Source organism: Athalia rosae, chromosome 4 (genome assembly GCF_917208135.1).
Source record: "Athalia rosae chromosome 4, iyAthRosa1.1, whole genome shotgun sequence".
In the NCBI taxonomy this organism is placed as follows: Eukaryota; Metazoa; Arthropoda; class Insecta; order Hymenoptera; family Athaliidae; genus Athalia; species Athalia rosae.
Window position 1 is genome coordinate 8,333,186 of NC_064029.1, and position 25,067 is coordinate 8,358,252.

Genomic DNA, 25,067 nt, shown 5'->3' on the forward strand with positions numbered 1-25,067 from the left:
TTTTTTTTCACTTCGACTCAGTTCAGTTTTTTTTTTCCTTTTTTCAACAACCATCCGCAGAATTCTACTTTCTCTGGTCGACTAACTGCGATCCGATTCGCGAGCTCTACGGTGTGCATGGTATGGGTAAAAGTACGAGGAAAAAACGATCAGGTTTGAGAGGGTGACAAAAAAATTGAAGAGTTTTCAAAACACTTTTCCAGGCTTTTTTTTTCAGTTTGTTACTCTATAATTTTTATCGTAGAGTTATTTACATACGAGTATACGAATTGCACTCGCGGATGTATAATGAAACGAAAGACGAACACTGATTAGTGAAAAATACTTGGAATCTTCTTATTCCTTGATTATTCAGAACGAAATCCAACACCTTCGGGCCTCCCGGTGTGTCGCTCGGGGTGCATCGTCCTTCTTTCTTCTTCTTCCTCTCTTCGATTTTTTCTCCGTCGCGTCAGCTTATCTCAAAGTTTGAATCTATTCGTACATACAAATGCAGTATGCATATATATATATATACCTAAGTATGCACTCGAATACGCGTCTTGACTCGATTCAAATAAAAAGAACATTTATCATTTTGTCTTATCTGGGCCCCACATTGGTACATATTTATACCAACGAACAAATACCGCGTGAGATCGGGAGAGTCATCGACCCAAGGAGGTCGTAGCGTCGCACGATTCGGATGTAAAATAACCTAAGGACGTGATTTTCAACCCTCGTTGCGCCCTACGTCCGCTGGATAGGAAGAAAAAAAAGTGAAGAAGAAAATCGAACGAGAGAAACGATGGAAAATTTTTTGGTAACGCCTCACAACACGCTCGTCACGCGATCTACGCTTCACCGAGTCCTTCGAAGGACTTCACCGAAGATCTCATTGTAGTTTCGGTGACAGGATCTACCGGCTCGCGTTATCCCGATGACAAATGATCCGGAGTTATGACCCTGATATACGGACCCGCCTCTATTTGAATATCGAAGTGTTATTAGTTGTTTTTACGAGCCTAACGATACCTCGTATCACTCCGTGGCGGCTGTACACGTCCGACTCGAACAGCATTTCCCATCCCCCCCGTGCGCGTTCTGTGTCCGAAGATACGAGGCACGAAAAGCAAACAAGAAATAAGAATACGAAAACAAGAAAAAAAAAAAGAAATCGCTGCCTCGCGTCAGGGGTGCAGGAGACGAATCTCTGAGGCGGAACACCTGGACGGCATTAGTAGTAGTTTTATTTCTTCTTCGGATTTGAGGGATCTCGAGGGCTGGAAAAAGAAGTGGAAGAGACGACAGAATGGGATAAAAATAAAAAAAAAAAAATACATCGACCGGTCCGCCGGTGGCTGGTGCTACGCCGCGGTGGTAAAGGGTTACATTTGGTGAGGTATGGTAGTCGGCAATAAAGTAAAGAGGATTGAAACACGCGTTAATTTTCTTGGTAGACGTGAAACGCGTTTTCAACCTATAGGCATAGTTATACACGCGCGGCAATTTTATACACATTATCTATATACGCGCGTATATTACCACGGGGGTATATAATAATATAACTAACGTAGTTTTCGATCTCTCTCCAGCCATTAAACGGCTACCTTATTTATTTATTATCAAAGGATTTAAATACTTGCGTAACATTACCCAGAGAATTATGATAATTTAATAATTTTTGTTCTCTTCTATAGACCAGCTATTTTTCTCAAACTTATTCATTTCCATTTTTCGTTTTTTACTAGATTTTGCTTTTCTTTTTTTTGTTTTTTTTAATATGTACCTATTTGTAATGCTTTTACGCTGGATGAAATGACTGATCCGTACAGATCCACCGCATACGGCTGTTGGAAAATTATCTTTATGGCTTATGATATTATAATCCGTTGATTCGATAATATCAGATATATATATATATATGTATAGAATAGGATAATGCGAAGGGGAATTTGGTAGTGAAAGGGTGCAGGTTAAATCGGCTTAAAAAAAACGAGAGGGGGAAAAAAGAAAATTTATTCAAAATAAAATTTACTTTCTTTTTCACCTAATCCAAAATAAATGCGGGTTGTTATCCCCTTATGAATTTACAAAATACAATATCGTGACGGTCGGAGAATCTAAAATCGAGCTCGCTCGACGTTTGAAATTAAAGTACAACACGGCGTGATCCTGTCAACACGCAATGTAAAACACGCGGTATATATATATATATATATACACGGTATGTGTCTACCATAAGCCTCGGTATGTACAGACGTTCGAGTTTTCATATAATAAGAACGTCCACGTGTATACATATGTTTAAAATTATCTTCCCCCCCCCCCCTCCCTCCTCCCCCGTAAACCCTCTTTGATTCTCCCTTCGTACGTACCACATATCCTACAACGTATACATATAATGTATAGACGATTGAACGCCACGCAATGCAAGTCGCGCGCTGCAGGGCATAATGTACAATGAATAAATGCATAGGACACGCGCACTGCGTATTTACATAGATATACCCGTGTAACAATAAGCCAAGATACGCCGCTGCTGTTGCACTGACGTGAGGTGGGAACGTTGACAATAGAACGCGCTCATAGCTGAATCTCCCATATTTTTCTGTTTTTATTTCTATGCCTGATCCTGCAGAGGGAATCGAGGGGTTATTCTCGACTCCTTTTCACGTGAAATTCTCTCTGTGTGTTCATCTGCACCACACTTCGCCCCGTTTGTACAGAACTCCCTTAACATTGTCGCGCAACCTGCCGTTATTTTACGATGCTATAGGTGCCGTATTATGCGCCACGCGCAACCTCCTCCTGTCTATATGGGTAATTGTTTGACGACAAATCGCGATAAGATTCGAACATGTTCTTCTCTCCCGTTGTTGTTGCTGCTGCTGCTGCTGCTGCTGCGAATGCGTCGGTGTGTACAACACAGCCGCTGCAACTGCGGTACAGTAATGACGCGGGTATAGGTATACATGCCGTATTAATTACATGGTTAAAATTGTAATTACCAAGCGGCATCTCTTTGCCGGGAGTCCATATCGCTGCAGTTATACGCGATGAGAGAAACGAAAAAAAATTCTGTTTTTTTATAAATATAGCAAAGCTCGGGCTCGAATATTTCGACGCATGCATGGATTAAGACGAATCAAAGTGGGTCTACGACTGTCATAATTTTTGCGCTCCCAACAGCGAATAATTGACGATTACTCGATCGATTGCACGAGTAGATAATTTTAGCTTTCAGATTTGGATTTCTGAAATCAAAATGCGGAAGAAAAGCATATTAAACCCGATTAAAAAAATAATTTATTTATTCCTCAAAAATCGAATTTTTTTTTGGTTTTTCAAGAGTAATCATCAATTGTTCGCTGTTGGGAGCATAAAAATTAAGACAAATCGATTGGTTTCAGTCGTAGACCCACTTTGATTCGTCGCAATCCATGCATGGGTCGAAATATTCGAATTTCTCAATTCACCAGCAAACTCGAACTTTGCTGGAGTCAGCGTAGCCACGGGCGGGCGGTTTGTTGTGGGACGTCACCTCTGCTCAGCCCCGAAGGTGACGTCTCACAACAAAGCGCTACGCTGCTGGCTACGCTGACTCCAGCAAAGTTCGAGTTTGCTGGTGAATTGAGAAATTCGAATATTTCGACGCATGCATGGATTGCGACGAATCAAAGTTGGTCTACGACTAAAACCAATCGGAATATCTCAATTTTTCTGCTCCTAACAGCGAATAATCGATGATTACTCGATCGATTGCATGAGTCGATGATTTTGGCTATCAGATTTGGTTTCCTGAGATCAAAATACGTAAGAAAAGCATATTAAACCCGATTAAAAGAATGATTTATTTGTTGCTCAAAAATCGAATTTTTTTTGGTTCTTCAAGAGAAATCTCATGTGTAATCAGCTCAGGAATCCAAATCTGAAAGTCAAAATCATCTACTCGTGCAATCGATCGAGTAATCATTAGGTGAAAAAAATTTTTTACTTGATATTTTGAGGTAGCCCACTCGTTTTTTGAATAAATAATTAATCAAGTGGGGTACTTCCAGCAATAAAATTGTTTTTTTGGTCAAAAATCGTAGGAAAGATCTAAAAATTGTCGATTGTAATTGTTTTTTACTCAACTTCAATTTTAAGTCAAAAAAAGAGCATGTCATTTTTTGATTTCATACTTATTGTTAGGACAATAATTTACGAATTGAGAAACGAAGAAACTTGAAAAACAAACTTTCAAATATTAAATCTTCGAAAACTCGAAACTTTGAAATATATGATTGAAAAATATTGAATGATTGAAAAATGGTACGATAATATTTATGATTACGATTATGCGCTATGAATGAGTATAATTTGCGTATATATGCTTTCTGGGTTTTTTATGTCAGCAGACAACCACGTCAATTATCTGTCAGAGCAGAACATCTGTGCGACAGAAATTGAATCTGGCAAAATAACGAAGTTCCCTTGTTATTACTGCGGCGAACTTTATACTATAACGGATCGCTTTTCGTCATCGCGGCGAACTTCACGTTGTAATATTGTTATTACAATTTGAATATCAAAAATCTCCTCCCTTGTATGTGTTTTTGGCACAAGATTTTTTTCATTTATATAGAGGGATATCGAGGGTAGAAATGAGGAAAATGATTTTCGTTTTCTTCGCTCGTTCGAAAATATATCCAATTTTATGAATATTTCAAATAATCTCGTCTCTTTCTCGTTCTCACATCGCCGGATGATTGTCGAGTCGAGAATTATTTATTCCAAACTAGGTTGAAAAACGTGACTCAGCACCCGTCAGACTTATAAACTTTTGACTATCCCTGTACGACCGTTTCGGTTGTGTATACGTACAGGGTACCTATAAGACCGCGAGGTTACTGACCGGAAGGTTACAGACTCTTTAAACTAGAACGCGAGATTTCTACCGTACGTATATATAGAGTAGTTACGCGTAGGTGTGGCGCCATTAAAAGCGGAACTGTATCAAAGCAAATCATAACTTTCGATTCGGACGGCGCTACGAAATTGATTCGTGATCCTGATCTTCGATCGAACCACCCGAAACTCCCTCGCGGAGTCGCGAGTACGCTCCGTAAGGCATGGAAAAAAAAAAATCACACCTCGACGCGATGTAAATGCGGATGACGATTTCTCGGATCGACCGACGAACGAATTCCACGTATTTTTACATCCGTAGAGACGCGGGACTCTCGTCGCAGCCGCATCGGGCGGTATCCGCGTTCGTCTCGGTGCTCGTTAATAGCTAAACTTACTGCCGAGCACTTTGTCCGGTTTTGTCGGAGTGAATGGACCGAACGACAAAACACAATCGGTCGATAGACGAGGTGTACAAACGAACGTGGACTCGTCTGGCCGAGGACTGGACCAAGGACGATCTCTGGGTCGGCTACGGCATGGGGTGAGGAGGTCTTCTTTTGGGCCTCTCCAACGGCCACTCGTAAACTAACGGGCTGATCAATTCTTGAGGTATTGGCCGGTCGTTCCGAGAAGCCATCTCGAGATGGTACAGCAGACAAAAGGATTCCTGCGAGCTTAGGTCAAGAACTTTGTGCTACCGGAGAACTACCGGTAACCGTGTTGGTTCGTTCTTTTGGGTTTGTCTGTAACCGACGTCCTCCGTGTGCACGCCCGTACACCCGTACACCTGTACCTATACCTGTACGCACCTATACATATACCCGTGGCACGTACGGATGCGCGAAGGTACGTGTCGCGCGCGTGTACGTGTGTGTCTCCTACGTAGAAACGAGTATACGATCGAGAAATTGAACATCGTAAAGAAATGCGGGTATTTCTTGACTGAACTCTTCGATCTTCTGCTACTCGCTTATATAAGTGAATATAAGTGGAACTCCGACCACTCCGCTCTCGTCCTATGCTGTATCCCGAAGCACAACAACGCTTCATGTATAATACATGTACCCCTTTTATATCTTGGTCATTGTATTTTAAATCGTTTTAATAGCCACTTTTTACTATCGTCATTATCATCGTCATCGTAGTTATTGTTGTTATATTCATTTTTTATTATCCCTTTTCAGATACGAGGGACGCTCGAAAGTTGGGACGCCGAAAACTTCAAGCCCAGTAAGTATAGAAAAGCTCGGCTTCTCGAGGCCTCTTTATTTTATTCCATTTTCACTCCTACGTCCGTTATATGGCTCTTTAAATTATAACTAGTTTCAACTCTTATCGGATCCTATCTGAAAACGGATTTAGTTAGGGGCAGGAAGCTCGTTACATTTTTCAAAATACAGGCCGCACCCTATCGCTATACTGGTAGAGCTGTAAAGATGAAGGAGGGATCTCCGTGGGTCTTCATTTTCGATTTATCTACGCATATTTGATTAAATTATCGAGATGAGGATGAAGAGGAACCGGTGACTGGTATCGAATTTTACGAACAAATAGAGGGGGATAAAGATGAAAATTTTTTCGATCAAAATATGTGCAGAGAGCTAATTAGAGAATAAGCCTTTCAAGTTACGTTAGCAGGTATTCGCGGAGACCTCAACAAAGCGTGTAAGTCGAAGTAAATAAGAGAAGAGAGAGAGAAAAGGGGGGAAAGGAGGGAAAAAAACAAAAAAAAAAATCTCTACGACACAACCGCGGAATATTTCAGAGAATTTGAAAACCGCAAGTGGCGGAATCTGAAACCGCACGTTGATGTCTCTCCTGAGTATAAACGAACGCTCACGGTAATGGACGTAAGGTGTGTCATTCTTCATCAGGTTGTTTCAGCAACCTAGGCAGCGGCATCAAATGCTCACGTGGCAAACTTATTCTCATAAGACCGCGCGCGTACGTACGTAGTACGTAACGTAGCGCAATTAAAATCCTAGGATATTTTCTCAAAGTGTCCGGGTTCTATGAAAAACTGCGGAATGTTAACCGCTCCGACCGTGGAACCATCGAAACTTTTTCGATAGTTTTTTTGTTTTTGTCCTTCTCTTTTTTTTGTATTTCGACGGCTGTACGAGTTTCAAAGAAACCGGGAACCGGGACGTCAGCGCGGCCGCTTGATATCCCGACGTAAGTTCGAGCGAGGAGATTTCACGGACTTCTCAACGGTGAACGATAATTGAAAAATCGGAAGAACGAACCGCCGTCCCGCGTCGCCCGGATTTCCATAAAGCTCTCGTAGCCCTTCGGTCCTCGGTGAATTCGTAATTGGGGAGCGTATTTTTTCATCCTTCAGCCCCCCGGAGATCCCGCAGCGAAATCGAGACGATCGAAACGTGTTTGCGCTGCAATTTTGCAATTTTAATATTCGTGATTGGTGTGGCAGGTGATCTCTTTCCCTCCTCGTTTTGGGAGGCGTACTGGGAATACCTGGAACGCTACGGAACGGCTCGTAGGACGTTGGACCAACTCCAAGCGACGGAGGACCCCCTGTTGCACTTCTTTAGGCTGAGACAAGCGGCGGCGAGGCACTCACCTTCGTCTCTGTTGCTGCTACCGGTGAGTTATCATTTCTTCTTTTTTTTTTTTTTTTCTCCTCTCTTTTTTTTTCCATTTCTCCTCTCGTGTCCTGCGCAAGAGAGAGAACTCCCCGTTCGGTTAATCGACGACGAGGATCACCAGAGACTCCTCCTCTTCATTCTTCGTCCCTTTTTGCTCTCTCGTTTCACTTCATTTCTCATTCTAATTTCTCGTTTTTCAATCCCCACCCGGTAAGACGGACGTTTTGTTTCCCGAGAATCATTTTTGGCGGGTGCATCTTTCGGATTTGATATATGCCCGCGTTTAGCCGGATCTAAATATTATGTAAATTTCATTCGTCTCGCGTTTTACTTTCTGACCTCGTTCGGTGGATAGGGTTGATTTAATTTAACGAGATCGTCGCGTACCAGCGATATCAAAATATCTTATCCCTGACTGCTTTTTTTAGCGTATCGAACACGTTTCGGAAATCCAATATCCCCGGGAATCCGCGTGGGTCAAATTAATCGCGCTGTCCTCACTAGTGATCTCTTTAGCCGATGTCAACGGTGGAGTTCTAGGAACTCTATGACGCGATAGTTTTTTTCCTATTTTTTCTATTTTTCTCTTGTTTTGTTTTGTTTTGTTCGCCTCGGACGACCTTGTGCGTCAGACAAAGTGGACGGATCAAGGCTCTCAGGTAATCTCACATGGGTATATAACTTCCCTCGGAATTTCCTATTTTTCAAGCTGCGTTCATCTTCCCGCGAGTGAAGTCAAGAACTATTACGACCTCGCCGGTCGGTAGTTGTAAGTCGTCCGCCAAACGCATCGTTTTCCCCGTTGTCTTCGTTGACTCGGTAATAATCTACCCGTTGCCAGCTCAGCTGCTTTAGAGAGCCATTAAAAAAAAAATAGAAAAAAAAAAAATAGAAAAAAGAAGAGTCAGAGAAAAGGACGACCGCCGCAAGGCCTTTGTCTTTATCACCAGACTCGCCTCGTCAATATTTAAGTTTCCTAGATACTCGAAACGCCACTTTCACACACGACGCACACTACCTGAAAATTTTACGCACCGCGTCTCTAAAAAATGCTACGGGGAGTCGGGAAAATCTCTGTTTCATCTCCTCGGTGTACACCGCGGTGCGCGGCAACGTGGCCCAAACTTTACGAGGCGCGACGGAATTCCGAAAGCGGAATATCGGAGGGAATGAGAAACAAAATGGAGAAGTGAAAAAGCGTATAAAAAATAAATCAATAAAGATACCCCGGCGATTCGTATTTCATATATATACACGTATAGTGGAATCCGTGAGACCTGAAAATGTAAAGTGCACCGGGGGCGATGGGTTTGACCATCGAACGACGTTCCATCTCAATTCTATCTGTTGTATCGCATCTCGGAAGTCGGTATGTAACCGCGGTAAGAGGGGTCGCGAGACTTCTTCAGTACTGATACGAGGAAATACAGCGGGACAAGTCTGTACCGTTGTAATAAATATACAGCGGACAGTAATTAAATTATAAGCACGTTCTTGCAGCGCCTAGATATTTCATATATATACACGAGCCGGTGCATCGCTCGGATCTCGGAGTAGAGATATCTCAATTCACAACGCTTCGGCGGACGTCAAAGATCCTCGGCATTCGCTTATCTCATCGGTTTTAAAATCCAATTAAAGTTTTTCAGTTCGGAAAGTTTCTAGGTACGCCTAGGTTACAATGTACGTACGTGTATACCCTACGTACGGGAAGGTTTACTCGTTAAACTCGGTTGCTCGCCCAACGATCGCAGCAGTTCCATTCGATTCCTTCTCAAATTCTAATTTTTTCATTTTTTTATGATCCATAATTTTTTTCTTACTTCATCTATATATTCGTTCGTTTCGTTTTGTGAAAGTGCTCGTTGCGTATATCGGAACCCGCTCGGTGACGAACCATTCATTTTCATCGTTAAATTAACGACGGAGGAGAGACTCCGCCGCGCACCGCGTGAAACAAAAGTCAGAATTTTTAATGAACAAAGTAGAAATTTAAAAAAAAATTTTTTTTTCTTCATCCGCTCATCTTTTTTCTCTCAGTTACATTATTCGTCTCCTGGTTGTACGTACAGAGAAACGGAAGCCCCGGGGCTACCGGTTACGCGGGGATCGCTGTTGATTTATATTGCGGTCGTAAGATTTAGTCACGTGAGCCCGCGGAGAACCAGCATGAACTCGAGTTGTGAATTAAGTACGAGCAGCCAAAGGTTGTTAACGATCCTCGTGCAGCAAGAAACTTTACGCATTCCTTTCACATTTGCATTCGTTATTCTAAAACCATTACAATCACCTACCACGTAATACCACAACACAGCTGGTCTTGACCGGCGCTGCACTTCCGGAATGCGCGCGATCGACCCCGTGTCGCGTTATTATCGGGTCGCGACCTTGAATATTTCGGAAAAAATTTAGTCATCCCCGAAATTTTTTCGATGCCTCCGAGATCGGTCGGAGTCGAATTTTTCTTTCCGCGTTGTTCGAACCGCGTCGCCGAACGGACGCCTGCGGAAGATAACGCGGGGTGGAAAAATAAAAAAGAATAAAAACGAATTATCGTACGGTCGTAAAATATTTAGTGAAGCACTTTGCCCGGGAATTAGCGGGAAAAATTTCTCCCATTTTTGGCCCAAACGATTCTTGAGCCATTAAAATTCTATTAGCCAGTATGGATTCGCTGGCACCGTTTCTATTAGCGATAGGTCGTTATACGTAAAAATTCTTGGTTACACAGAGGCGTGAGTATTTACTCTACAATGAGAAAACGTGAGTCGAATTCGCGGAGGAAGAAAATTGAGATGAAAAAACACATTTCGTACGTCGAAGAATTGTGACCCGAATTGAGGAGATCGACGCGAGACGTGTATGGATTTTCTCAATCGGTACGAAAACGGGCTGCAGACCGAAGTTTTTTTCATTTGATATTCGGACGAATTTGAAAGTTAAATTAGAAGTTGCGTGATCTAGCCTAGATCATGTTTTGTCGAGAATTCACGCCCAGCTTAGTAGGTAGAGCGTATTACGAGGACCAGATATAGTTAAGTGAGTTAAATGGACGCCGCCAGCTCCGTCTCGGGTTCTTTACAGCGACCGTTATTTGTCACGTGCGTTTCATCAATCCGCTTATATACGTAGAGCGCTGTACTACATATGCACTCTGGAGACTTCGATGCGGGGGATTTATCTCGAAACTAGACGCCCGCTTGTTTTTTTCCCTCCAGTTTTTTTTCTCAATTTCTTTCGGGGGCCCGACGCTCTTATTCGACACCTTGTAAAACTACACATCTGTGTCCGCGCAGCACCGACGCGACGTATATATATATATATATATATATATATATATATATATATATTACATTATAATCACGAACTCGGTAAAAGCTGCCAGCTATCGCAATCTCTCTATCCGTTATTTACGTGCGCTTATGCCAGGCGTCGTGTCTTGCCAGACACTTGGTAAAGTTTACCATGTCCTTCGGCGTTTAGCGCCTAAAACGTGTTTGCGGAATCAACGGCTACCAGGGCTCTCGTAACGCCAGAACCCATCCCCATGTCTCCGAATTCGTCTTCCTTTTTTGTTTCATAAAAAAAAAAGAGACAGGAAAAACCTGGAAGCCATGGGCCGTCCACGGTAAATTTTCGAGTCGTGCTCGTATTTGGAAAGGTGGATTTAGGAGATCCAGGTGGTGGCAAAGGTTAATCAACTTTTCATTAGGCTTCGGGTTAATATGCATAACGATATGACGAGCGAGGAGTTACCATTACCTAGAAGCGAGTGTTGCAGATGCACAAAACTTACGTGTGTTACTTGCACGGGTCTAGTGAAAGTATGATTTTCAATTACGCAACACGAGCCCCATACTCCGGTGAATCTTCATTTAACCTTTAAAGATTGCCGTACGGATGTACGGCACCGGGTATAAAGTAGAAAAGTCTCCTCTCTCGTCCGTCGGTTGCACGGTCTTTCTTGTTCTGAAACTCGTATGGTTGCATCGTTGCGCAATTGTCGCATTGAGAAACCGCGAAACATAACTCTCGGGTATTATGTATACTACGTACCACCGTGCAATATGCTTCGTTTGATCCGCTGTATCGTTGACGCGAGTCGCTTGATTAAATGGATGAAGAAAAATAAAACGAAAACACCACTCGCGCGTCGACTCATCGTAAAATGATTAAACGATTTATTACGAACCGCTTCGTCGTCGCACCTCCACCATCCACGTATGAAGCCGCGAGATAAAAAAGACGCTCGAAGAATATATCTCGAGAGAGAAGATCATCGAACGCGGATAAAATATCGGGTGAAAGTATAAAATTTTTGCCACTTACGCCGCGGACTGCCGAGTAAAATGTAAAAGTATGCTCAAAGTTTTACGGGTATGAAAAATTTACTTCCAACGAGGAAATCTCTCTCTCTCTCACTCTCGAGAACTTGACAAACACCTGTAGTAACAGTCGCGGGACTCCTTGACCAGTCCAGGCACTCCGACTATCCGGTCAGCCAACCTACGTTCAACGTCCGCCGAGCAATGGATTATGCGCGTTATGTCACATGTGGGTGTTGTCATTTTTTTTTTTCAAATGAAAACTTACAAGCAAATGCATCGCGAGGTTTACACGCGGCATTGGCCATCCGGCTAACAAGATAAATGGGGAATCGTTCGACGCGGCGATATCCAGCTAAGTGCATAATTCCGCCAGAATTTCCGATGCAACGTTCGCACCTTGACCTACTTCGAATGCACATCGCTCGAATTTTACTCGTATCGTAACGACCGTCGTTTCTAGAATCATAGTCCGCAGCGTCCAGTAGACTGACAGAGATTGAGTAGACTTTGAAACGAAGCGAGCCGAGAAAAACGAAAACAACGAAATAAAGAAAGACGTCATAATTTTAGTGTCTCAATTTAATTTGCGTGTGGCGCGACGAAATCAAGGATGAAATTAAAGTTTCAAAGTTCTCGGGCTCACGATCGGCGTGCTTTGTAATTAAACTCGTGTAATACACGTTGGCGATGCCGCGGTCTTCGCTACGTAATTTGTACCCACTCTCGAACGTGTACATATGTGTAAGAATCCTCCAAACGCCACGCAACCTTTTACTTCCTCGTGTTCGAGCCGATGCCTCGTTCTTTTCGAACGTCGGCTGTACTTCGACGAGTGTACGGGACCCTAACGGATGGGTGGACTCCCAATCACTGTCAAGACCCATTCAAACTTGAAATGAATATATTTCTGGCTCTAGCGCCTCCGAGAGTCAAAACATATCTATCATCGGGATGCTAGACCGCGGGCCCGAAACTAACCGAGACTTTCAGGCCCGGGTGTACACAGTACTGTTTCCCGGGTGAACAGAAGAGAAAAATTTGTACCCATTTCTACCGATTTCGCGAGTCTCGTTTTTCCTTTTTTTTTTTTTTGATACCGAAGACTTTCGCCAGCGATAATTATCCTCGATGTTTGTTTTATTCGAGCGCGTCGAGTATCATAGGTGGATGCGGCGTACGCGCGTGAAAGGCGCAGCTACCCGTACGAAAGGTAATCAAAAAAAAAAAAAGGCCGCTCGGTACGGAAGCGGGCACTTGACATTTCGGGCCTTTTTCTTTACTTCTTTCATTTGCATCGAAGACTTCCCGGGACGAAAGGACGCCCGTAATTGGTAGTTAAAATTTATATCGAGGAAGCGGTACAAGCTCGGACGAGGTTCGTTCGGATGGAAGTCATTGGCACAAAGTTCGTTTCTGCAGATGATTTTTTGCCGAGGAATCGCGTTCGCGCGTTCGAAATTTCGAGTCGGGTTCGTTCGCACTTCGATTAATTAATTAATTCAGCCTGGACGTTCCGCGCGGACGAACGGCGTTCCAATTTTTTACCGCAACATCGAACAAAATCTAGGGGGGTGGTCTCGAGAGCGGACGCTTTCCACGAGCCGAAACGCTCTTTTAAATAATCGTTCGATAAAACTGTACGGTAGTGTAAACGCTTCCGGTAATTCCCTGTGAAATATCAAATGATCTGCCCGATTTTGCGGTTTACCTGCAGAAGTCGCGCGTGACCGTTTACCTAACCTTACGTACGGATAGAACCGTACTACGGTCGTAACGCCCTATCCCCGGCGAAGACGACGACGACGACGACGATGCCGCTGCCGGTGGATTTTCAACGGCTGAAATTTTCTAATAGCCGTGTTAAAGTCCGCCGACCATCACCCCTTCGAAGGACATAAAACGATCGGTGGTTCTGGTATCTGGGGGTATCGCGGGTTACAACGGCAATTACGAACGGTACCGGGAGCTCCTTTTCCATCTAGATAATTCGCTAAATTAATAGATAAACTTTGATCCGAGATATCCCGTCGCCTTATCTCTTTTCCCGGGTCTCGACCCAACCGACGATCGGTTTCACGTCCCGTGTAAGGTTCATTTTAGTTCGATCCATTTATTTTCTGTTTTCTTTTTTTTTTTCTAATTAAAGTATAAATTTTCAGTTGTTACGTTTGTCGCGAAAATATGCATCTAGGTATACATGCACTTCGTTGTGAAATTGATTTCATAGAATCCGCGCGTTCGAATCGTGTATCCCGTAGGACTGCTAATGCCTGCGTCAATTATCGGGTAATTCACGGCGATCCGTGGAGGATCGTAAGTCGAGTTAATTGTACGGGTAGCCATGAGCTGTAGCGGTCAAAGTTCGAATCTCGCGTACAAGAATCCTGAGAAACGTTGAAACGATTCTACACGGACCTCGCGGACGATCCCTCCCGCTAATGGACTTTCGGAAGTATTTCACGATAAGTAATCATCTAAGGCGCGCACGCGGTGTTGTATACCTTACAACGGACGACCTAACGAACGGCATAACGCACGAGTGAGAATATCAACCGTCGAGGATACACGTGTATGTTTGTACGACGTGCAGAGGCGAGCGGTTGATTCCCCCCGCGAGTTTGCAGGGGACTGCACATTTTTATATTACAGTCGCACGCAGCGGAGATCCACTAAACATTTTTACAGGGCTTTTAAATCCGGGTTTAATCGCACAACCTTTCGCTATGTAAAATTTCCTCCTCCTCTTCTTCTCCTCGGTCCTCTTCTTTCCCCACTTTCAAATTCACGGCTCTCAAATATTTCCCCCCCCCCCCCCCCCCCCATTCAAAACTCTTTACCGCGTTTGTGCAACGTCGTTCTTAGTCCCGCTGGAGATCGAGATAAGGAAATTAAGTGACCCTGCCGAGCGAAGAAGTACGCATCGCGTGATAATTATAACCAACTATAGGGTAGCAAATTTAAAAGAAGATGGTATATTTTACGCCCGAATTCTCCGCTCCGGGATACCCCCTTAATTTTTAGCATTTTTTTTTTTTTTTTTTTTTTTTTTTTGTTGCGCCTCATTTTCTACCCCGCAGGATTCATCCAGTCATCGGTCAATGTCTGGAGCGATAACGCCGCTCCTTCAGGGGTCCCCCTCGCGAACACATGGCGCATATACAATACGCGTATATTTATACACGTGTCAAGGTACGTAAGGTACGTGCGAAGAAGACCGGGGGCTTAAATCTCCCGGTTGTATATGTATATTTGAATATAACTCCTCGCCGAACCAACGGGGTCGTTCGTTTTATTCACATCCGTCCCGTCGCGGCTCCCCCCGGCTCTTCTTCACATCCGCGTGCGCGTTTTATAAAATCTAATTGCGCGAAAAAGTGAGGGGAAAAAATCCAAATGCAAATGAAAAAAAAACAAAGAAGATGGCGCGGATCCGTCGGGTGATGATCTCGCGATCGATTTAACGCATGTAGTACGTCGAGGGAGAAGAGCTATTTCCTCGTGTATCGATCGGCGTTGAGAAGGAGGAATGGCACCGTCGCTATCGCCGTTTCGATCATTTTTTTTCTTCTCGGATCGTCTCGAATCCGCTCTCCCCTCGGAGAGTCGTTTTTCAACGTCCGATCGCGTAAGGGGGTTTTCTAATAGTCCGGAATTGCGGGAGGTTCGCGTTGCATCGCACCGGCACCGCGCGGCATCGCTTATAACCCGACGCATCGCCGCACTCTCGTAACCCACAGTGAACGTTGTAACGGTGCCACCAGACACCTGTCCGACACCGAGATCGTCATCTGGAGCAACGGAATTGTTCACGACCGATTGATTAGCGACGCCGGATGTCGAGCATTGCCAATAGACGCGCTTTACCTCGCCAATGTACGTCGAGGTTCAAAAGTTCATTCCCTGAGCCACCGGTTTCCGGGCCTTTGAAAATAGGGTGAAATACGGACGAGAACGAAGTCGAATTGACAAGATAACGAAAAATCGCGCGCTTATCCGAATGTCAAAAGTTCATTTTGGTCGTCATATACGTGTATTGATACTCAGGGCGATAGCGCAGCGCGCGAGGGCATGCGATTCCGGGTGCAGGACGACAAACGTTGACGTTGTGGATTTTCTCCTTGTCGCCTGTCACTCGACACGTGCAACGCGGATCGTACGTTTGTTATAATACCCGTTTCTGCACGGCCCAGCCATGCGATACCCGCTGTATTATACCTACAAACTTATACACGCCCGGCAGCTTGACGTATTTATGCTCAACGTACGTACCTGTATGCGCGACTCAAGGCGCACAAACGTACGGATATCATTTTTTATTCGCCATTATATCTGCCGCAAAACGACGCCGAGATGGATATAAAAAACCATAGAATTTCTCGCGGGTCTTTTTAGTCTTTTTCTTTTCATCTAATGTCGATGAAATTGGTTTTTTTTTTTTTGTTTCTTTCTTCAGAATCGTTTCAATCCGTTTTAAGGGGGTCACGTTACATCGGCGTGAAAAAATGGTAGCTCGATATATTAACTGTGACGCGACAGTTGGAAGAGTTGTAAAAATAGAACAGCTTGGATCAATGCTCGACTCAAAGCAGACGCGTCGTAGGTTTTTTATTTTTTTTTTATTACGCCTCATTAGATCGATGACTAATGTAATAAATGAACATTGAACAGTCCCGGGGCACTCGGTAATACTTACGGTCGTTATTTTACCATCGTTATTAACGGGGAGAGCAACGGTTTATCGTTCGGATTCCATTCGCGTGTCGAATTTTTGCATTACAATTTGTAAATAACGAGATCAAACGAATTATTCAGCGAAAAATGTTGCGATTGCAGTATACATAGTACATAGTTTTATGCGATTACAAAGCTGTGCGCAGATCACCGCGGTTGGACGTATATTAAATTAATTTCAGTAATTGATAAATTGATCGTAAAATTAATCAATTGTGACGCTGCGATACATAACTCATAATTTATTGTCCTCAATTGTCTGTGTAAATCTTATTTTATGACAGACCGCGGAGAAGGTGTAATTTTATATCGTACCTACTATCGTGACCGCGGCGCAGCTTCCGCCACACGTTCCGCAAATGAGGAGCAGATTTCAATTTATCTTGATAACTTTTGGTGCGTTGCAAACATTTGGCTATCGAATGAAAAAAATCGGACGAAGAATAAAAAGCGATGGGTCGACCGCGCGGCGGTGATAACCCTTTCTCTAATTATGAATCTTTTGTAAAATCAAAACGTAAAGGGAGGGGCAGGATGTCACGCCTGCACTGCGTGCTCTGTAAGCATGGGCATTATTCAACCGGCATCCTCGGAATCACAAGAACCTCTTTAAGTTAGTGTGAATTCGTGTTGCCTTGTGGTACGTGCGTAGATATTACTATACGTGCAACTGCTTCGTTTATACGCGATACTCGCGCAGTTTTAAACTAGACTCGGTGGAGGCGGAAAATGGTGAAGAAATAATCGTGACTTGTGACAGAGAACGTTTAGAATTCTCGCGAGGTAGGGAAAAAGGACTCATGCGGCTCTCGGCAGCTGCAACGCGATCCTTTAGGGTCCTGCGACGGGATGGGAAAGGAAGTTTTTATTCAACTTACGGATGGTCAGAAAAAAAAAAGCGAAGAGTCGAAGAAAAAAGAAAAGTCTAAATTCAAATTAGTCGTTAGTTATTTCGAAGGCGGCGCGCTTAGGTGCGGGGGTAATTGAACGGCGTTTATTTTTTCGTACGAGAATTTTTGACGGGGATAAATAAAATTGGAGAACATTGATCGGTCACTCGTACAATATCGGAACGTTGCGTCGTGTATTACGAAACACGTTGTGTCGCAGCGGGATTTTTACGCATCGAATATCTCCGATGTCACTTGAAGCGATAATTTCTCACTCTTTAATTATTCGACGCAGCTATGTCATAGACGAACGCGCGGGGGCGCGATAGGGAGACAAAGGAATGTCGGCGTTGCGCGCGAGGGAAAAAGAAGAAGAAGAAGAAAAAAGAGAAGGTGGAGGATGCTGATCGAACGGATAAGAAGACGTGTTTGAAAACTTATTGGTTATAAAAGTCGGTGGCGTCGCGGAGCGTTGAAAAGAAAACTGAAAAATTTCATGAATAAAAGATCGATTCCCTTCTGCGCCCTTATAGTAATACTTATAAACCCCATATAGCCGCCGCTGCTGCTCCCGCCGCTGCTACCATACCATCGCCGCTACCACTACTCCTACTTCTACTTCTGCTCGGCTGCCGATGATAAAAATTATTATTCGAATCGCGTATGTACACGGAAATATTACAGAAGATATTCATGATATACGGGAAAAGGACGTTATACGCGTAAGCTGTACGATCGGGCAGGGGATCGTTACAAAACCTTATTATTATTGGGTACGTTATGGTCATATTAACATTATTGTTTATTCTATTCCAGCGCCGCTGCATAATGACCATTTTATTTTCTCTTAACTTTTGTACGCTTTGTCTTTCACTAACTTAAATTCACCGTCACCTCCGCTCGCATGAGGTTCCACGATTTAACCGTGAAAATATTACCGAGATGACCACGGTTTTTTCTTTCTTAATTCTTTTTATTTCCATTCAATCATATAATTGAACAGCGACCAGGAAGTTACCGTTCACTGTGTATTGATATATTACGGTATGTAATGCCATAAGTTAATAGAAGCACATTAATCAAACGCGTATGATACGCCATTAATCGAACAATCGTCGAAATTACATCGTTGGATTTTTTTCGCATAACATCGACGTAATTGCGAGACTAATTTTCACACACATCAACAACACCTGATACGCGAAGAAAACGGGGTACCGTAACACGGGGATATCCAAGCGATTTATCGTCGATGAGATCTAGAAAGCGAATCGATATTCACTCGATTCCGTGGAATTCGTACTCGTATTTAATAAACTGTTGATTTTTATCTCGGAAACGATAATTCTCAAAACTATCTCTTCGATGAGACTTTAAATGAGTCGTCGCTCAAACGATTTCGGCACGAGCCCAGAACACCTGGAATGAGAAGCGAACAAAAAAAAAACATCAGAACGAAAATGAGAGCGAAATTTATTGCAAGAACAACTGTGGGATAAATTTTCTCAACAGCTCCTCTGTCGAGTGATTGAAAAAAAAAAGGTCAAACAAAATAAAATTGAGGAACTTAAGCTGCACGTGGCCAATATACGCGTACGTGAATAAGAGGCAATCGCGCGTAGCGGTATATCATGTACGGTATATAAGTGCGATAAAATTTTTCGACGCAATCGGCATTTTAATTGACGCCCATAACTCAGATCGGCGAAGCTTCAATGATATTTTTTTCTTTATGGTAGCGATACGCCGTTCGATTATTTTTTTTTCCCCCGTTTCCTTTCGATGGCCCTATAATCGCCGCGGTGATTTCAACGGCCGATCGAACGAAAGGACACGCGTTAGTATTATTAGTACGGCGGTTAGTTTTACCGGGTCCGATGGCGCGCGCGGACCCGCTGGATTCTATACTTCGCCCTCGTCCGCCTTCGTTGTTTACTTTCACTGCCGTACGTAGCCCAGGGCGAAATCGGCAGAACGATTATTCGTAGCCCCCGTACGCAACGTGTATACCATACGCGCGCGTTTGTAATAATACGCAGGGCTCCTGAGAACCTCGTGCGCACGATACCGCGTTCTTATTATATTCATAAATTCGTTCGTACGGAATCAAGTTTTCTCTCGATCCCTCGCGATTTATTACCTTTCATTTATTATATACCCGCAGTCGATCGGATTTCACGGCCACACAACAGCCGTGACAACGAGCTGATATCGACGAAGCGAAATAATAATAACAACGACGACAAATCCGCGCTCGCGGCTCACACCGATTTCTAAATGTTCGTACGATTTACCGATCGTCGACCCCCCCCCCCCCGTGTAATCGTAAAATCACATCATACATTCGCACGGTGGATCCGATCGACTGGATCGTTTTCATTAATAACGTTGTGAAAAAGATGCGCGGGCGTGGCGATGGTCGATCGGCCGTTGTAATTGTTCTCGGAATATCGCGGTGCGATCGAAGGTTTCGAAAAAAATTTCATGCGATCGAAAATAACAGTACGAAAAGTAAGTTTCGATGACGGTGCAGAGTTCGAGTGAACATTTTCGCCTCTCGTGGTAGCCCCCAGGGTGTCAGGGTCGGTCAAGATTAAGATCGTATCTTCGGTGTCGATATGGGATTCCTCGGGGCGCGCACTACTTCTTCGAGACACCGGCAGAAGCAACTCTCTCCTCTGTAAGTCACTGCGGCGTGTATACGGCCGCGGCGCGTATAGTTCTTTGCAAAATCACCGAGGCCCCGTACTTACATTTAAAAGTTTCGCGCGCCTCGCGATCGGGGGGATGAAAATCACTCGAATCGCTCCGATCCGCTTGCGTCCGACGAAGTGTCGCACAGCTTTTTATCCCCCCGAATCCTCTCGGTTTTTTATTGGACGGACGGATCGACGCTCTGCGGGTGACTGTACTGGCGCAACAGAGAACGTGGGTAGATCTAACATGACATGATATCTTCTATGAGACCGCGCGCTCGCTAGTTTGACTGCTGCACTTACAATTAAAGCTCGCTGAATATCTGAACGTAGCGGCAACCGAGGCCCGGAAAATAAGTAAATGAAAAAAAAAAAACAACAACCGACGATGAAACGGGAGAAAAAGAAAAAAAAAAAAAAAAAGAGAATTTTTTAAATTAGTCAAATGCTCCGATCTCCGTGTGCCCATAACGAGTCTAGAAAAAAAAAGCCACGTACACGAGTGTTGAAGGTTGCGGTGATTCTTCCGTACGAGGCGTTGCGGCACAAGATTAACGCCCCTATAAAATGAGGTGAAATATATTATCGTTCAGTTGCAGTCCCCACGAGATGAAGAAAATAGAAATAAGTAAAAATATCAAAAATTGAAGAAAAAGAATATATTACAGTTTCGAGGAAATTCTCCGGTTTTTATATGGTCAATTTTCAAATCACACCGCTTGCAAAATAAGCCGTCGTAAAATCCTATTTCAAATTCAAATTGAAATCCGTATTCGAATTTAATGCGAGCGCGCTGCAGTAGCTCCTGTATCGGGTTGAGCAATCATCTATAAGGCTCTAGCTCCGTAGAAGGTAAACGAACGATAATTCGCCGCTATCTTTTATCTGCTTGTAACTTCCAGTCTGTCTCAGCTCTTGACCAATTTGTGAGGTTCTAAGTCCAACGATTTTCTGTATCGATAGTCGATCCCTTAACCCTTAGATACCGGAGGCTGCCAGACAGGCGGCAATTGCGAGCTGTATGAAATATACGTGTAGAATTTCTCTTTCGCGAAAAAAACGTTCGAGCTTTTCCTTTTTTTTTTTTTTTTTTTTTTAACACTTTAATCCTCGCCCACGAATCTCTCGGATCTTAACGACGGCGTTCATCCTCTCTCAGTGTCAGGTTCGCCGGTTTTAGAACTACATAAATTAATCCGGAATCTCCTACGTTTTGCATTATACATATATACACGTGTACCAAGATTTTATCAACTGGATAAGAGCCTGCCGAATGAATTTGATTCTTTCCGTCCGTTCTACGTTTTGGACGAAATCTTCGACCTTTTTTTTTTTATGTATTCCAAGGAATGTACGTAATGACCTTTGCACTCACACACTACGTTCCGGGTGAATTTCGCGCGCTTTCGTGAATTCGATGCCGCGGCGGAATAAAATACAGCACCGGGGAAGTTTCAAGAAAGAGACCAGAGCTGCCGCCGATGCTGCTGACTAATCCATATCGGGATATACCACTTCGTCGCGTAGGGAGAAACTTGGTACATATTAAGTTGCGTCCGACTCGATCGGTGGATATGACGTCTCGAATTTATATTCCGATTCCAATACGTATTAATATAATATACCTATATTCCTGTCGTGTAATAAGTATCTCCTTTCTACGATCCGCGATATACGGATCGCAGCTATAATAACGTGAGCCGATACGCGAGCGAGAAGTCATCGGCGTATAGTCCGGCTGAAACGTACGTCTGCCTCGAGTAAGTTTTTAGAATGAAATGGGAAAGAGGAGGCCGGGTTACGGTGGTGTCAACGTTACGATTCCAGGCTCCTTGACTCGAGATAGTTAATTGTTAATTATAACCGGCGATGTGGAGTAATTGTACGGACTGGCCAGCTGTTAATTCCCGGATGATTGCGAGGATTTTAGCGAATTCGAGAGATGTAGCTGTATCGCGATTATATTCTTCTACCTTTATACGGGAACGAGTGACTTTTACTTTTGAAATGGTCTTATAATTCCGTGAAAAGAATCAAAGGAATCCGCAATCCCGCCGTCAACGAACGACTCCAATTAGCCGGGACAAGAAGGCGTTCGTACGATGTACGCGTATCGTACCTACCTACCTACCTACCTGTACACTCGCCTCGTATAACTTCGTTGTACGGGCCGAGGTTCAACTTTCGAAATATTTATTTTCATGATCGCTTTTTAATGGTCGATCCCCTCGCCCGATCGAGAATCGGTGGGCGCAGGGGGCGGGGGAGGCGGGGAGGGGGGGGGGGAGGAGGGCGAAAATTGCAGAGAGAGTTGCCGATATTTTCTGCTCTTGATACACGCGTTGTAAACCCGTCAAAATCGTGAGAAGCAATTTTGCTGAAAAGTATAAATATATTTAACATGTAGAGAAAAGAGAATGAAAAAAATTATAATGTAATAATACATGGTCCTGCCGCGGTGGACCAGGAACACCGTACAAGTGTGCGCGTGTACGAGTGCGTACGCGCACGTCAGATTACACGCACATAGGACGACGCATTGTGGAGCAAAAGAAAGATCATCGTTTATCCCACCGCGACGCGACTCGTACGAAGACCACCTTCTTCGACGCGAGGTACAGGCTAGGGTATACCGCGTCTACTTTCATCGTTTCTTTTTTCTCCATAACGTTTTTTTTTTTTTTTTTTTCTCAAGACGAGATAATTGCTGGATCTAATATTCTTACGACCCCAAAGGTCACTCGCGACTAATTCTAATTCTATCCTGTCCAACGAACGTAGTGACGGACGGGTACAGGGCCGACGTAGACAAACCGAGAAACCTAAAAGTATAATAATCCAACCGGGAACACTCCTACGTCGCCGTTTATCCTTTTTCGGAAATTTTCATCCAACCAGTATCCTCGTTCGAATAACCGTGTACATACGTTAGCCGCGCGGCAACGTTCTGGCAATAGGTTGACTCTACAGGTAGCACAACGAGGAATTTATCGATCTTATCTCCTTCTGGAGATTTAATAAAATAAACCCCTCTCGTTCTCGTCGGCGATTCGTATATATATACCTTTTTATCATCGCTTCGATTCGATCGTATCTACGCGTGCGACCGAATGTCGCGAAACGAGCGATCATAATACTCGTGAAATACCAGGCCCGCCGTCATTAATTTTCCCATAAAGAAAATAGGATAGGATAGTCGCGAGCCGCACGAGGTACGAAGGAATTTGAATTCCTTCAAAATCACGTCTGAAATCAAAAGTCGATCTCACTTCCCGGTTGAACTCACTCATGCAACGCGACAGCGGCGCGGTGAATCAATCCTTATAACATCCATGCATAATATAACGTACGTACCTACGTACGTACATCTTTTACATCCAACTTCGTAGCTGTTTGAGTTCAAGTTGTAATAGGTCTTGCGTTACGTAATAAGATCAAATTAGTAGTTTTTGCCACCGTCGCTTACACACGTACGTTAATAGAGGATGATTATCTTCATTACACGAAAATGCAATCTGCTCTTAAAATATACTCACGAAGTTATTCATCCAGTTTTTTTTTCCCCCCTCATTTTTTCATCCTCCGAACGACCGAGCGAATATTACAGTGAACTTTTATAAACTTCACACTCTTTCTTTTAATGCTGGTATAAATTTAATTCGCGTTGTGTATCAAACGATCGATCTGTTACATTTTTTCACGTTTGATCCAGTTGAATACGCTCGGGGCAATTAGTTATCCGGTAACTGAATCGCCACCCAATTTCCTCTGGCTGCTACTCTATTCGGAATCGTGAGGCGAACGAACAGCTCGAATTGAACGTACAATTATTGACGCCCGAGTACATATACAGCGTAAGATCGGTATCGTCTCCTTGTAGCGGTAAATTCCTGACTCCGTTACAGCAATATTTTTAGGATCGTTCGACGATAGTATCGAGATTGTTATTAACAATATCTAAAATCTCCGCAAAAGAACGTCGAGACTCCGCGGACCTGTACGGGGAGGGGATACGGCTAGGCGTGCAGTCGCGGGGAGAAAGCTGTCAGTCGTTTTAATGCCACTATGCAAAGTTCCGCGCCAGCCGATTTCCACCCAACCTATACGGTGGACTTTAATGCACCCAGCTGCTGTATAAAGGGCTGAGAACTCGTCTAGAATTAATTAAGACCATCCCAGCGTATCTACACTATATTCCGAAGACTCGCTCGCGCATCGAGTGAAAAACCTGTTTCGCTTACTCGGAAACCGTAATAAATCGGTCCGACGAAACCTCGGGAAACAAAAATATTTCGTTCGTCAACGCGATCGAATGGAGATCCAGGTTACAAGTGAGCTCCGAAAGTCGCAGACTCCAGTAAAATCGTATCGAGCAGTTTTGTATTGATATCTCTTCATTATTTCCATCGATTATACCCGGAACGGCACGAGTTGCAGGGGTCCTTCCGAGTTCAGCCTCTCCGATCCGCTCCGTATTACGATCGGAGGGCGGGTGTTTCGTAATAGAAAAAAACCACGCGTACCGAAGCGACGTCGATTCTAGATAGGGAGAGACGTTTGTTCTCGTAATGGTTCCGAACCACATCACGTTACAATCAACCTTCTAGAATCAATTGAACGCAGCGGAGCTCGAGGTGATGCCGCGCGTGACACGAAGTGACCATACCGCGCGCGTTATATCTGATCCAGTTCGATCGGTTTCACATCTACGGTGTCTAAAACTCGCGTCACTTCGCGCCGATGCCGTAGAAACACCCATGGCACCTCCTACGATAGACGAATTTATACCTCCTCGGACGTGTACATGAGACGCGGTATAACATAACACGCGCACCTCGTGTTCGACGTACACGCACGCTACGCTACGCGAGATTATGAATATTTTCTTCTGAACTATCCCGGTATACCCACCAAATGTATCGCCGTACCTCGGCGTTCCCCGCG

General features: G+C 43.9%; 1 protein-coding gene across 3 annotated transcripts in view; it reads left to right on the forward strand.

The window, feature by feature from the left end:
* Positions 1 to 25,067, forward strand: part of LOC105684468 (rho GTPase-activating protein 20-like) — a 143,693-nt gene that overhangs the window by 34,512 nt on the left and 84,114 nt on the right. For all 3 annotated transcript variants that reach the window (XM_048654049.1, XM_048654050.1, XM_020851458.2), the window contains exons 4-5: positions 6,057 to 6,102; positions 7,304 to 7,476. In XM_048654049.1, coding sequence (XP_048510006.1) covers positions 6,057 to 6,102; positions 7,304 to 7,476 — 219 coding nt within the window. The remainder of the gene's footprint in view (positions 1 to 6,056; positions 6,103 to 7,303; positions 7,477 to 25,067) is intronic.